General features: G+C 41.1%; 3 protein-coding genes across 3 annotated transcripts; 1 reads left to right on the forward strand and 2 right to left on the reverse strand.

Annotated features, from left to right (window-relative positions):
* Window positions 1–667: 667 nt before the first annotated feature.
* On the reverse strand, window positions 668–1623 carry LOC125772191 (uncharacterized). Its single transcript, XM_049443651.1, has 2 exons — window positions 965–1623; window positions 668–891 (listed from the first exon to the last, which is right to left on the reverse strand). Exons 1-2 carry the CDS (start codon window positions 1154–1156, stop codon window positions 703–705), a joined length of 381 nt encoding a protein of 126 aa, XP_049299608.1. The 5' UTR covers window positions 1157–1623; the 3' UTR covers window positions 668–702.
* Window positions 1624–1790: 167 nt separating this feature from the next.
* Window positions 1791–2757, reverse strand: LOC125772187 (uncharacterized). The gene is made up of 2 exons (XM_049443644.1): window positions 2171–2757; window positions 1791–2086 (listed from the first exon to the last, which is right to left on the reverse strand). Exons 1-2 carry the CDS (start codon window positions 2435–2437, stop codon window positions 1907–1909), a joined length of 447 nt encoding a protein of 148 aa, XP_049299601.1. The 5' UTR covers window positions 2438–2757; the 3' UTR covers window positions 1791–1906.
* A 99-nt stretch (window positions 2758–2856) lies between these two features.
* LOC125772190 (uncharacterized) lies at window positions 2857–3456 on the forward strand. Its single transcript, XM_049443650.1, has 2 exons — window positions 2857–3115; window positions 3198–3456. The coding sequence occupies exons 1-2, from the start codon at window positions 2900–2902 to the stop codon at window positions 3363–3365; spliced, it is 384 nt and encodes a 127-aa protein (XP_049299607.1). The 5' UTR covers window positions 2857–2899; the 3' UTR covers window positions 3366–3456.
* The last annotated feature ends 11209 nt before the right edge of the window (window positions 3457–14665 follow it).

Consider the following 14665-nt stretch of genomic DNA (forward strand, 5'->3'; position numbering starts at 1 on the left):
AAGACACATAAATTCCCACATAAAACCCCCTGAAAAGGAACCCCGAAACCGGGTGAGAGGACGGCAATTTAGCATAAAATTGCTCACACTGCACTCCGTACTCTGCAGTCAATCCGTGAAATGGCATCACGATCGAGAATGGTTCTGTGTTTTGCGGGTGCGCAAACAGAAAAAAATGCTAAAATTATGCACGAATGATTGACTGGTGGAGGAACGGAAACGGTACGGCGCCCTTGGCCACAATGTAACGTACCCTTGGAACCTTTGGAGGGGCGAGCGCGAGGGAAGAAATCAATCTTTAGCTAAATGACTTCTTCGCCGGTTTGTCCATTCACCTGTCAGCTGGTGTGGATAGTTCACGATCGCCAATCGAACGCTAAATCGCGCCGTTTCGATTGCAATTGGTGATTGTTTCGGTGAGGAGAATGTTAACGAATGTGTATACAGCCGCGATTGGGATAAATGTTGCCATTTGGCCGATCGTGGATAATTGAGATTGCCCCACAAAAGGATGCAGAAAGAAGTGTTTAATGTAATCGATTTGAAATTAAGTATGGAAATAAAGATTCCAGGTGGATTTGTTTGTGTTGTGTCGATCGATTGTTTTTTTGTAGATTTAAAAACCTTTTGAATAGGGGATTAATAGAAAAAAAAAACATCTCAGAAGTGAGGTTATATTGGAAATTTTAATTTAAATAAATTTTATTTCTCACAAAACATTTTAACCGTAAAGTTGGTCAGAAATTTTATGGTCTGTGGTGATGTGGTAACCTGCACCGTGATTGCCTTACTGTCACCAACCGTGCCCGACGTGATCGAGGCCGATATACCACCGAACTCGAATGTTTGGTCCGATTCAACGATAACATATTTGATCGCTTTACCTGCCGGCTGTCGGAAAAAGGGGAAACATAATTCGATTAATCATCAACTCTCAACGGTTTTACTCAACAAGCTTACTTACATTGTTGAACGTTACACTTTGCGGGCTTATCATGCCAGCGTAAAGCTTCTGATAGGAGCACTGCTGTAAAGTCGCAACGTATGTGCCGAACTGTACGATCGAATCCTGGTTGGTGGTGATCAGGTTTCCGTTGGCTGACTGTAGACCGATCAGTAGAAAACCGACCAAAACCAAACAACACCGACGAGCCATTGCGTTCGGATAAGAAGGCGAAGGTGAAATTAAATCCCCACAAATGGCAGGCACGAACCGTTCTGGTGTGGTGTGTGACTGTGGGATGACTTTCTTCTTGATCACCTTCGCAACGATTGAACCATGCCGGTGAGGAATGCTTGGTTTTTATATCAATTACATTAAGCCGGGTGTGTTCGTTTCGTTTTATTTTTTTTTCATACTTTTTTTTGTATTGTTTTTTTTTATTTTAAATATCGAAGGAAGTAAAAGTGAGTTCCGTTTTAAGCTCATTGACGGTGTATGTAAAGCAATGGAGGATAGAGGTACGTAGTGAAAGTGTGTTACAATTTTGGGGATTTTTCTTGTGCTTCTTAAGAACGGCCGCATCAAGACTTAATAAACCACGTAGTTTATAATTAATAATAATAATAATTAGTCCTTGCTACGGGAGGACGCGGTTCGGATAGGATTTGAACCCAGTCTGGTCGTGCCGTTTATCACATGCACTACTGGGTCGTCCCGACTATTTGGGGATTTATTGAGCATAAAAATGACAGCAACATAGTACTGAGATTTTTTTTGAATTTTAAAAACTTTTTATTAAACAAGTAAAAAAAAACTTAAATTTATCGAATTGATAAATATTTTAGTTTACGCCTTTCTCTCATATCTCTTATGTATCTTTCATTAACCTATCATCTTTTAATATTCTTTAATAGTGACTATTTCATAATTGGATGCAGAAAATTTATTTTAAACAATAATCATTTAAGCTTCACAATACATTTGCACCAACACATTACTCTTAAAGAGCGCTTTTCTTCCACCCTCAGTGAGTGTGATGACGACATTGGGCTTTTTGATGGCACCACCCGTAATTTCTGCATCCACACCTCCATAATAGCCCGGCTTAAGTGTTTCCACCTTTATGTAGTTAATGTTTTTATCCTAAAATAGTGTACCCGAAGAAGAAAGAAAGAAGGCTATAGGTTGTGAGATACCTTTTGAGGCATCCCTCATAGGGCCACTTACCGTAATGTGAGCCAGCGAGATTGGGCTTCGGCTATGCGCATAGACCGTCTTCTCATAGCACAGTACCAGTGCAGTAGCTGCCACACCAAACTCCTTCACCGCCGGGTTGGTGTTGGTTTGCACGAAGTTTGCCGTCGTTGGTCGCGTCCAGAAGCCGCACAGGATCACCGCCACTGTGCAGAGCGCTCGCACCTGGTACGTGGGATGCATTTTTATCGATTTCCTTGTTTGAACCAGCGAAGGACGGAATGTACGGTACTGAAACATACCCACGATCGTGCGGTAACTTTTATAGAATCCCTTGCGTGACCCACATGGTACAGTTTGGTGCGGAAGAGGCTGCCAAAACCCGATGCGATTGGTGCCTGGGGAGAAATTTTATTATTGCAATAAGTGAAATTTTATTACACTTGTTTTGCGTTTTTTGGCAATGTTGGGCATTTTTATTTGTGACATCGCAAGCATCGCACAATTTGTCGACCAACGGGTCCGGAAACGGAGCCACAAATCCGGTTGAGGAAATGGTCAACTTTCTCTGCTAATGTGAGAAAGTGCCGAAAACGAAATTAAGACGGGTCAGTATTCTTTTTTTTTGCGAAAGGACATTATACCCCTACACGAAGTTAATGAGGCTGTCCCCAATTGTCGATCGTGCCAGGAAGGGAAGTTTATAAAAGCGACTCCGTAAGTGCATCCGCATCGCCATACAGAATATACAGTGCAAGCAGAATGTACCGATCGTACGGATTTGCAGCTTTCGTTACGGTGACGATCGTCGTCCTTTGTGCGGATGTTCGGGCAAATTTGTCCATCAGTGATGTGAATACCTCGAAGCAGAGTTACTTTTTTGGTGCAAAAGATGCATCGGATATACTTTGCTTTTCGAAAACATTGCTGAAGGGTTCCATCATGCCACAGGAGGTGTCGTACACCAATCCAACCGCGGTAAGTCGTTAGAATTTCTGTCGAAATAGTTACTGTTTTTTTACTCACAAAAATGTAACAATTTTTAATCATAACTTTACAGATGAAATTCATCAACTTTATTACTCTTGCGGCCGACAAGTACTCGACACATGGATTTACGGCTGATATTACTAGCGGAAAGATTGGAACACTATCTGCCACGGTTAAAATCAATGCAAAATCAATTCTACCCTACGCAATCGAGGTTAAGTTCTACTGTGTGAAATAGTTTTAGTAAAGAAGACGAAAAATAGATCTAAGAAGAAAAAAACGATACGATTATGAGAAAATGGAATGAATAAATTATTGCGGAAAGATGTGAAGGAAATGTTATCGAGTGTTTTGTATTATTCTATCGTCGAATGTTTTGTTTTGAAATGAGTAAACGTTTCATCTGATATGAAGAATCTGTTTGTTAATATTTATTTTTTATATCCGACTTTTTTATAGCATTTTAGTGTAATTAGATATTTTTTTATAGACTTGTTTGAAATGTTTATGCATTTATTTTTTTTACAAAATATTCAAAGATGGAACAACATGATGATTGAACACATAATTTTGAAATTAAGTTATATTTAAAAAAATAGATAGATGAAGAAGAATCATCTGATATTAATTGATTAGATGAGCAAAAATTCGGAGCAAAAATGAATTGTTAATTGAAAATCATGGGCTTATATAAAACATAGTTATATTAAGAATTATGTGTATAACTGTTTTTGTTACTATATTTGTTTTTTCCTCTTCTTTTGTGATTTTATCTATTTCAATCGTAAGTTTATTTCTCTTTTTTTCTTTTAATAAAAATATTTTATAAAAAAGTTGTTGTAGAAAAATCTATTTCAATGCTCTATGATTTTCAATACAAGTTAAATAAGATTAAAATGCAGAATCTTGTAATTTATATCTTGTGTCTGAAAGTTAAAAAAAGTGAAAAAAATTTAATATTTTGTGATTGATTTGACAGCAAATCCAAATTGTCAGAAATGAAAGATTATGACTAGATATTGATGAATGACTTTGTATAAGTTTTTTGATGCATGGAAACAAGGATGTGTTAGTCTGCACTAAGGAAATTCCTAACTTTTACAAAACCGGTTAATTTTAACTGCTTTACGTTAAGGTTTTAAGCGTTTTTTTGGAATCCTTTAACATTAAAAATGCTGAAAATATTTTTCATTGTCGCCATAAAATTGACAGCCATTAAAAAAAGCATGATTGCACACATTGCATTGCAATAAACCAAACTTTCCCCATCGTTCGATGCAGTTGCAACCTCACCGGATTAACTTTCTTGTGTAATTTCCTGCTCATGATAACTGTCATCTTATCGTTTTCGGCGGGAAGGCCTTCAGAAAGAGGTCACTGTCAAAAAAGCCGTAAGTGAGCGTTTGTTGTGGGTGGACTGGGCTGCTTCGTAATTCGTATTTAAACGACGCAACCTTCCGGATTGTGGCTCAGTCGGAAGTGTGGCCCGTTACGATTTGGGAGAACATTCCAACGGATAAGCACCGCATCATTTGCAACGGAAACGATGGTTTGGCTAAAGCTTGTATCGCTGTGTGCGTTCTGTGTGGCGGGCAGCTGGGCCCTGTCGCTGGTGCTGTCATCAGAACAGAGTTACTTTTTTGGCACCAAACCAGGGGATAATCTGCTGTGCTATACGAAAACGCTCACGAAAGGTTCAGCCTTACCAGCCTCGATTAGTTACACCAATCCCAACGACAAGAAGATCAACTTCGTAACGATGCACGCGGACAAGTATTCGGTGCTTGGGTTTACGGTGGATAAGACGGACGGTCAGATAGGTTCGACTGCCATTGGATATCGAATAAACGGTCCCAGCCCGTTAACGTACGCGATCACGATCCATATGTACTGTGCGCCTTAAGAAGGTAGTAGACTAAACCCGTACCGAAAGTTGTATTATTTATTTAATTTAATAAAAATCGCAATGAGATGTGTTTGTTACGAGAAAAGTGAATAAAAAATTTGGAATTGATGTATCACTCGTTTTATTTTGATTTCTTTTTTGATTATTTTTTACTAAATAATTTAAATTGAACAGATAATTAACAGATTAATTATCCTTTTTTCTATTCTGGAACTACTACGAAATACGCTGATGCCAAATTTAACCTTGAAGCTTTCAGGACATGCAGAGATAGGTTCCGCTTGCGAACAACAGATGGCGCTTTGAAGCGTTAAGAGAGAAGCTCAGGATACGAACACGTTTCGATTATTCAAAGCAAGAAAACACGTGTTCCATAAACACTCTTCTATGTTTTGAAAGTTTAATCATTTTTAACAACCTTTTTTGTGTGTTTCATGTCATGGTTTGGCGTTTTAATGTGAATTTATATTAATGCAGATTTCTGTATTACAAATTACTAAAAAAATCTAGCTTTAAGTCGTGTAGTTTAAACTTACTAAAAACAAAACGTCACTTAATGTAAAACATAAGGAAAAAAGGGCTAATTGTGCACAAATCGTGTCCCATTCGTTATTCCTTATAATCCTTATATCGCGCTGTTATACGCAGCAAAACCGTTCGTGAGAACGAGCAGGCAAAATGTTATTAGTATCGTGTGCAATTACACGATTCCGAAAATGCGATGCGAAAAAGTGAAATGTGCCCGAAACGGTGAAGCGCTAAGCCTTCCGCGAAACCTGACCTAAATACTTCAATCCAAATCCGAACGAATGCGAGATTTGCATGTGTCTTGTGCGGGATGCACAAAAATGCATCGCGCACTGCTTGGGAGAGATGTAGGGAAGAAAGACACAACAACTGGGCTAAAGCTAAAGAGGAAATAAAACAGGAGAAAGGGGGTGGGGGGGGGGGGTTGATAACAAAAAAAAATGAACAAAACATATGGACGGATACTACGTATGGTCGGTGCATTCTCGATGCATCGTTAAACTCGTTCGGTTTACGAAAGCGCACAGCAATGCAAATCAGCATCCCGGATTCACGCGGAAAGCTAAAAGCCCCTAGTGTGAGTGTGTGTGTTTTTTTAAAGTGTTTTTTTTTCTTCTCTCTATATTTTGCTGTTTCTACAATACGAATTCGGAGTGCCAATCGGAAGTCCCATGTGCAGTGTGTATCACGCGACGCAGCAAATCTCGAGCACAACTTGTTGTTCTTATTTGTTTGATGTTTTTTTTTGCTTGTTGGTTGCTATTTCCTCAACCCTTCCTTTACCTATCGACCCTGCCTCCCACATCCTCCTTCCCTTTTTTTTGCAGCCCCTCAGCGGCGACCTATTTGGTTGCATTTCAATAATCGGTTGGCAGCTGTTGCTGCACCACGATGGACGGTGGAGTTTTCCTATGCAAGAAACGCATACGCACGTTCGGCCGTGATGTGCGGCACTGTGCGCACGATGCATTTTGGTCATAAATTTTAGCTCCCCCCTTCCAGCGCGAATTCGGATGCAGCCCGATTGCATCTGCCGATCGGTTTCCGCCTGTCTTTCTGTCCCTGGGCGGCATCACAGTTCGGAATGGAACACTGAAACCGAATCAGCTGCGAATGCATGAATCAGATTCACTGATTCGCCACTTTCCCAGGAATGGTTGGTGATTTGCTTCCTGCCCTCAGAGGGTGGCGGGGGGGGGGGGGAGGGTAAGGTGACCGGTAGGAAAAAAGAAAACACACACAAGAATAAAACAAAAAGTTGTGACGCGATTGCATCGTGCAGATTGAAATGGAATTGGGACGATGCATAAAATTGTTGGCAGCAAAAAGGAAAGATTGTCCTCAACCGGGCCCGGAGCGGTAGAATGAAATCGAAAATCCTTTTTTTTTCTTTCAAAAAGTGCAGTTTGTGTTTGTTTTTAGCTTCCTTTCGGTCCTTTCGTTGTTGTTGCACATTCGATTTGGATAAATCCGTGAGCCGGTGATGCAGGTCGTTGGCCCGATTGTTGGTAGCTGGGGCTGGAGTTTTTTTTGTCTCCTTTCGGTTGTCCTAGTCAAATCCGGCCAGAAAACACACCCCGAAGGCGGCTGGACGAGATCAACCAAAATATGACGTGCGAACATGGTAATCGATGCGTTCGGTGTGCATTTTATTTGCATCCGTTTGGCCTCGATGGATGTGTTCGCTCTCGGTTGTTGTTTGACTGAACTTGCAAAACGATGGCATAAAGTGGAGGACACACGGTGTGCTTGAAACAAGAAGGATTAGTTTTGGTGTCTTTTTTTGTAGAGTCAAAGCACATCGTGAAGCAAACGATTTATTGAACAGCGGTTCACGTTATTGCGATGGGTTTTGAATTAAATTTGCATTTAATATCCTTTATTTTATTTGGACAGCAATTAAGAATCGGAAAGGGAAGGTATTTTACAGTTTTTATTAAGCAATTACTAACTGATAACTTAAGGTAAATAATTTTGGAATATTCATGATGAATCTAAAATTAAAAAATCATATAAAATTTAAAGGATGGAAAACTTTGCGCAGTACTTTGCAAACTAGGACCGATAGTCTAGTTAGGGGCAAAATATAAATTAAAAATTTGCTATGCTTAATTAACTTTAATTACCTTAAATAATGAAGATGTGGAACAATGTTCAGAGATTTAGATAAAAATTGAAATGAAATCGAAATACAAGTTTATAGCAGAAAAATGTTTTCTTATAATTTCTAACTTGAATTAACTATTTAAACAATTTTTTAAAAAATCTAGAACGAATAGTAAAAAGAATACTACTTTCCGAAGGAGAAAAAGTAGGCAGTAATCCTTGCACCATCCCTGTTGAAAAAAAACTGGGGCACTTGGCATTGTTCTACTTTTGGTTTTTTTGCGCCCATAAAAACCTTCACACGCATCCGCGCAACAGCCGAACGCCAGCTGTTTCCCAATTAAGCATCAGTACTAGAGCATCGAAATGCTTCGATTGTGCACTGTGTGTGAATGGGCCTCTACAATTAGCACGTACACCATCGGTAACGTCCGGGACGCAAAACCGTCTCCGACAATGGCATCACAGCCCCTTCCTCGTCGGTCCGGAAATCGCTTAGCAAACAAAAAAAGGATGGCGGTTGCATGGTTGCAAAAGCTCCGCGCAGAGTAGCAGAGTAAGATGTGGCGGTTTTCTTCAATTACCGGTGCCGGACGAAAGTGAAACGCATGCAGAAATTAAAGACGAAGTGTAGACGCCAAAAAACGCACTCGGAGGGAGGGGAAGGAAAATTTTTCGTTGCCAGAAGTTGGTCGAAATGAAAACCGCCCCAGTGTTCTACATTCGCAACACAATCGACCTCGCGCCTCCTGACGCGATCCGTCGGGTTCGTTTCCACAGACGGTCGGGGGCTGTTATTTATTTGCGTTTCTTCATTGCTTTAATTTAATCCTTCCCCGCGTTCCTCTAGAACCTGGTTTTCCATACCATCGGACGCTCTGACGGTCGAAGCGTTGAAGCGATAATCCTTTAATTAAAAATCAAAACAAACAACGTGGAACGAAGGAATCCGGGATGGAGGATTGGGAGGGAGGGAAAATGCAATCATCGCGTCTACGGCGGAAGCAAGTCCTGCCTGGTTTTGGTTGTGTGGAGTCGAATGTGTGTATGCGCCCTTTCTGTTGGGTGAGTCCGTCATCGAGGTCCGTCGTCGTCGTCGTTTCTTATGCTGAGTTCGGAAGTTAAACGTTTTGCTTGTAGCACGTCTTGCACTCAATGCAGGACTTGGTTCCACGGTACATCGCAACATCAGGCAACCGAAGAGTGCAAAACGAGCCAGATTGATAGGTAAGCGATGTGAGGAAAGAGATCCAGGAGCAAGTCAAGAGCACATTTCGCGACGGTCAGATCCTGTTCCTGTTTGCCCTTTTTGTTCCCCTTCCCTTGATGGGAGGTGTTTTTTCGCTCTCGATGAAGTTTGCTCCAGAAATAAATGAAGAATACCTCCCCACGCCATTCCTTGGGTTTTGCTTCTTTCTGCTGTATGCGCGACCTGGTACGCATCACCTCGTGAATACATAATGAATGAAGATCAAGGTTAAACCAACCTCCGGTACCGTCGTCCATTAATTGCTTCCCATCCCGTCTGGGTCGTGTTCGTGTGTCTTGGCCCATGCTGGGAGGGTATCCTGATCGTCATTCGCCTGCTAGACGGCGGTATTTGGGGGGGCTTTGTAATCGTTCTTCGAGCAAATGAAACAATGACCTACATTAAGCCAAACCGCACACCACTACAGCTGGTGTTGGGGAGGTATTGTGTGGGGAGTTTTTTTTGCTGTATTCTCCGTACAGTACAGTAGGACACCATAAGTCAAATAGGTCACCCGGAAGTCGGAAGAAGCCGGGAGACGAACGGGAATGCAGGTTGTCTGTGGATGATGCGCAATGGGAAGAAAGGAGCAAAGTTTCGAGGCACTTAAGCACTTCAGTACAGATCGATGACTTCAAGTCCTTTTCTTGGGGAGGTAGTGATGGTGTCGTGGAGCTGCTTTGTCTGGATGTGAAAAAAGGCGTTGTAAGGAATGGTTCTTCGCCGGTTGGATACTATCGGCGAAGCAATGCTGGAGATCTTCCCCATCTCCGGAAGCTAGGATGTATTGCGAAAGCAAAAATAAAAAAAAGGACTCGAAGTCAACCAGGACGATAAACGTTCATTCTTGTTTCCCATTTTCTGCCATCTTCTCTGGTACGCGGTGTAAGAAATTCTCATTATGTACTTTTTTAATGCCACAGCTGCGGTAATGGAAATAAAGTTTTTACACACCTCCATCTATCGTTGCTGGGCAGGAGTTCCCCCCCACCATCCCTAACCACCGACCATCAGGGTCGGGCGATCACAGACGGCATTCGTGGACGTGTCCTTAGTGGAGGAATTTTCACCAACAAACCAACTGCCCGCCAGTGACAGTCCCTTTCACTCTCGTTTGTGCAGAACGCCCCCGTCCCGCTTCGTTCTTCAGTTCCAATCTTTTCACGCCATCCGAATAGCCGCGGCTTATATTCGGTGGCACCCATGAAGCAATAAGGAATAAACAGAAAGAAAAGAAATGGAGAAAAAAAATCCATTACACCAAGCACAACCTGATACCGGGTGCTTCCGGTGGACTGATTTTAATCTTCTCCGACTTTCACGAGACTTTACGAGCTGGCCACTACCCCGGAGGGGGGAGAGGAGAGGGAGGAGGGAAGGTTGTTTGTGTCGCTTCTTCGCACGCACACTGTCCGCTTTCACTGCCACTGTGGTTTGGCGAATGAAAATCGATAGGTCAATTAAATTTTAAAGTCGCTCCATCGTGGTGGTTCTGTGATGCGGTGCTGGGTTTAGGCACTAGCACTGGGTGTGTTGATTTGTTTTACGATATCGTAAAGATTTTAGTGAGGGACCTTCATTTAATAAGACAAGATTTGGGTTTTGCTTATTGATGGGGATAGAAATATGGCTTTACACTTTTTTTTTATTCATTCATTGGAAAAGAGAGAAGGGGAGAGAGAAGATTTTGCTACTACAATAAACTATTTATTTCAAAGCACGAAAAAAAAAGATACGAGTCTGACATGTGTTTGGAAAAGTCTCCTCAACTTTCAGCAAATATACTACATAACTGCTACGAACTGTTGTCATTTCCTTCATAACAGACTTTTCTCGTTCTGTATCTATTTAGCTAGCATCAGGTGTGTTGCATGATAGCAATTTCCCGTAAAACTTTAACCTAGAAGTTTTAACCTTAGCATTCTTTCCAAACAAATACAACGTCCTTTAGCGAATAGTGTGTTGTGACTAAAATGAGAACAAGAAAAAAAAAATGAAAGGAAACCTCCATTTGTCGTTTGGAAGGCGTTTGGAGAATATACGTGAAAAACCTCCCCCAACTCCCCCGGGGGTCGGTTGTAGCGGACGAACCGACAAACCGGAAACTGTATTTTCCCTCCGGAAACTAACTTTTTGACGTTTTTGGCGAAATGCGTTCCGTCTTTATGGGTTCTTGAACGATGAAGCAGCGATGTTGAGATAGTGGAACTGGGTGCGCATGGATGTTATATCCCTTGCCAGTACTAGGGTGTTATGATTTTTCGGTTTTTGTGTGGGAAAACTTGAAATCAATTGGGGTCAACCAAAAAAATGAAAATTATACTAAAAGATACCGGTAGAAAAAAAAATGTACGATTTAGTACGCTGAACAGGATTCGTTTCCGAGTAGCATTGATTGCCTTGGGTTTGGAGTGACAACGTGCTTGAAAGATTGGCTATATGTAGCATATGTTTATTGGAAGTATTGTGCAGGAATGTCTTAAGAATGATTTTGGAAAACCCTTTTTATTTTTGAACAAAAAGTGAAGCAGGAGAAAATATTTTTGTATTTTTTAATTCCAAAATAAAGGGCTTTAGAGTGTCAAAAATAAAATTTCTAACAGACGGGAAATTATGTAGAACATTCTTATAAAAGTATGATTTTAAAAAATATCAATCAATACCTAGCTATCGAAATGATGGATTTAATACCATCGATTTCTTCAATTCCATTCTGCTTTTGAGCGTGTCTATTGCTATTTGAGACCGTGCACCGATACGAATGCCTTCCAGCACGAAAGGTAACCACGGCCTGTTCGTACGGAAACACCCTGGGAAGAAAAAAAAAAAGGTAGGTTAGTTAGGATGATTGATATTATTTCATTCATTCGTGCCATTCAACGGCACACCATACAGACACACTCCGTTCTGGAACAAGAAAAGAAGGTAAACCGATTCCAAACCATTCGTGATGGCCCTCGGGCATATAATTTTAGCCTTCGATAGGGGTTTTTGCGTCCGGTTGGGTTGAATATCGGGGGAAACACCCGGACCGCAGTGGCCACGGAAGCTGACTCGAAGAAAATTGCATCAAGTGTCAGTATATCGATCGTATTGTTGGAAATGGTTTGGAGTTGCTTCAAACATCTCTCGGTGGGAGTATTTCAATTTTTATTTGCAGTTTTCGTTGTACTAATTCAGTGTACTACGAAGTGTACGTACCTGAAGCAAAGAAATGGCTAGTAAAGTTGGATTCTGTGTGAAGATATTGATTATATTCTTTACCGTGAATGAAAACCTTAATTTTGATATGCACTTGATGTGTCTTTGATGTTTGGAAAATTTGATAAAAATTATTGATGTCAGAAAAGTCGATTGAGTGACGATCGATCAACAGGATTTGAGAGTGTTTGTAGTGATCGACTCATTGATCACTCAAATTTATTTGTAAAAACCAGACTTGTGTAATATTTTTATGGGAATTTCGTAATCTCAATTCTTCTCAATATTCTTCTTCAACAAAAGACATAAATTCCCAATTCTTCTCAATATTCTTCTTCAACAAAAGACAGAAATGACTAGCGAATTAAAACCAAATACCTTGGTTACTTAAAAATGTACCATAAGAAGGATGCTTCTTGGATTATTAGACATACTCCATCACAACCACGCCACGACACGTCCAAGGGCACTCGATCCGCATACAAGCGGACGGTGGCATCGCATATTGAAATGTCACAAATTAACCCGTGTAATCCTTTCACTTGAGCATGCACCCTGGCCGTCCTGGTACTAGTGGCTTTGGTTGGTGAGCAGATAATAACGCAAACAGGACGATCCTCACGGCGTACGTGACTTTTAGCGTTCTCAAACGTGCAGAAAGTATTGCTGAAGTGTCGCCCGGGAAATAGTGCCCGGTGCTTGAGAAGATGGCAAACATCCATTCCCGGTAAAGAAAGAATGCAGATTTTATGCACACGAGATGAGCACGAGAAGCCGTGGGACGCTGACGCTGAAATCCGCTATCGAAACATCCGTTTTGGTAAAGATCGTCTCCCGATGGTGAGTGGCGATGCTTGAGCTCAAATTTGGAGTCTTTTTATTCGTGTGCTTTTATTCCTTTTTTCTAAGAGGTTACGATTTACTCTGCATAAAAATGGGGAGCTTTTGCATATGCAAAAAAGCGATACTCATGTTGGGGCCGTTTTACAATCCTTCCTCCTCCTCCTCGTCCATGTCGGAAATGTTTAGACCAAGTGACGTTAGGGTGGGTACGACGACATCGAGATTACTTAAAACCGTCGGCACTGTAGCGCTTTCTTTCCGGCATCTCGGCAAAAGGGTTCGTTCCCTGTACGTTCGCATGACGTACGCCAGTTTTCCATCCAGGGGAAAAATGTTTTCTTTCGTTCCGAAAAAGGGATGGATTACACCACGCACTTGAAGCCGACGGACTCGGAGCCTTGGCCAAGGTACACTTGATGTGATATGAATCATGGGACCGTTGTTTTTGGCTCCAGATTCACTCCAGAACACAAGACATTTCATCCTGCGGCGTTGACATCCCGTTCGGTATACCGAACCACCCATACACACTTCAAACAGCGAGGTACCGAGGGTTAGGCGACAAAAGAACGTGCAAACGTGGACGTGGAGAGGCCCCGGGACAACAAGAAAAGGAAAAATCTTTTCATACACTCAAGGCCTTTGCCCGTGAAAGCCGTACACTTTGCATGACTTTTGCCACATTGTCCTTGCTGTTCCGCTGTTGCTAGAGAGGCAGGAAGGAGTGTGCAATGCACATTTCATCACTACGTGTAGGATTTTTGCACCGGCAAAGGATAAGGGTAAGTGCATTTTGGGAAGGACGTGTTCATGACTTTGATTATAATCTAGGCTCCTTCGGCCAGCTACAGTGTGGGAGAGGCTGGTAGTGTTACGTCCCGGTCGCTACTCTTTCAAGTGGTGGATGCTTTTCATACTTGAAGAGCTTCTGCATGCATGCATGTATATGTGTATGGTTTTGTATGAGGATGTAATCTTAGGCATGTAATCTTCAAAAGTACTTCAAGGTTTGTAGCCGGCTTCGCGTTGTGTATGTGAGACTTTATCCTTAGAGGAGAACGCAAAAAGACAGGTGCAAAAGAAAAGATGAATACGAATTCAGCGGCTTAGTATTTCGCGGGCAGCTGAAGGAATAAGTGAGCATGACACTTTTTAATTTTTATGAAGCATAGTAGCAGGCAGTAGCAAGCAAAGATATTTGTATTGGGCTTTGAAATATTTCAACCAAAATTAAGAAATATAATTTTATCAAAAATTATCACCTATAAAAATGAGGAATTATATTGATGTAAATGATAAGCTACATATTCAAAGGATTGTAAGACAAATGCACAATTCTACATGCAATGAAACAAATTTTAATGATTTTTTTTTTTAATTTCTTGTAGTTTGTTGGGCAAAAAAGTAGTGTTTCTAATATGTAATATGTTACAATTTAATATGTTTTGACCTCTATAGTACAAAATAACGGTCTCTCACATATCAATAATGTTGGATTGTTATAAAACTTTTAAAAAGGGGTTAGTAAAAATGAAAAGAATTTCTTACGTACGGTTCTTGAAAAATATATAAATATAAGCACAGAAAAAGACCCGCTTCAGACGAAAACATCACAATCTCACTTCAATAGAACAAACAAAACATAAACAGACAGAAGCACACACACACACACAGTACATTTCCTCTGGGGTGGCAAATGGTGAAG

This window comes from Anopheles funestus, chromosome 3RL (genome assembly GCF_943734845.2).
Source record: "Anopheles funestus chromosome 3RL, idAnoFuneDA-416_04, whole genome shotgun sequence".
In the NCBI taxonomy this organism is placed as follows: Eukaryota; Metazoa; Arthropoda; class Insecta; order Diptera; family Culicidae; genus Anopheles; species Anopheles funestus.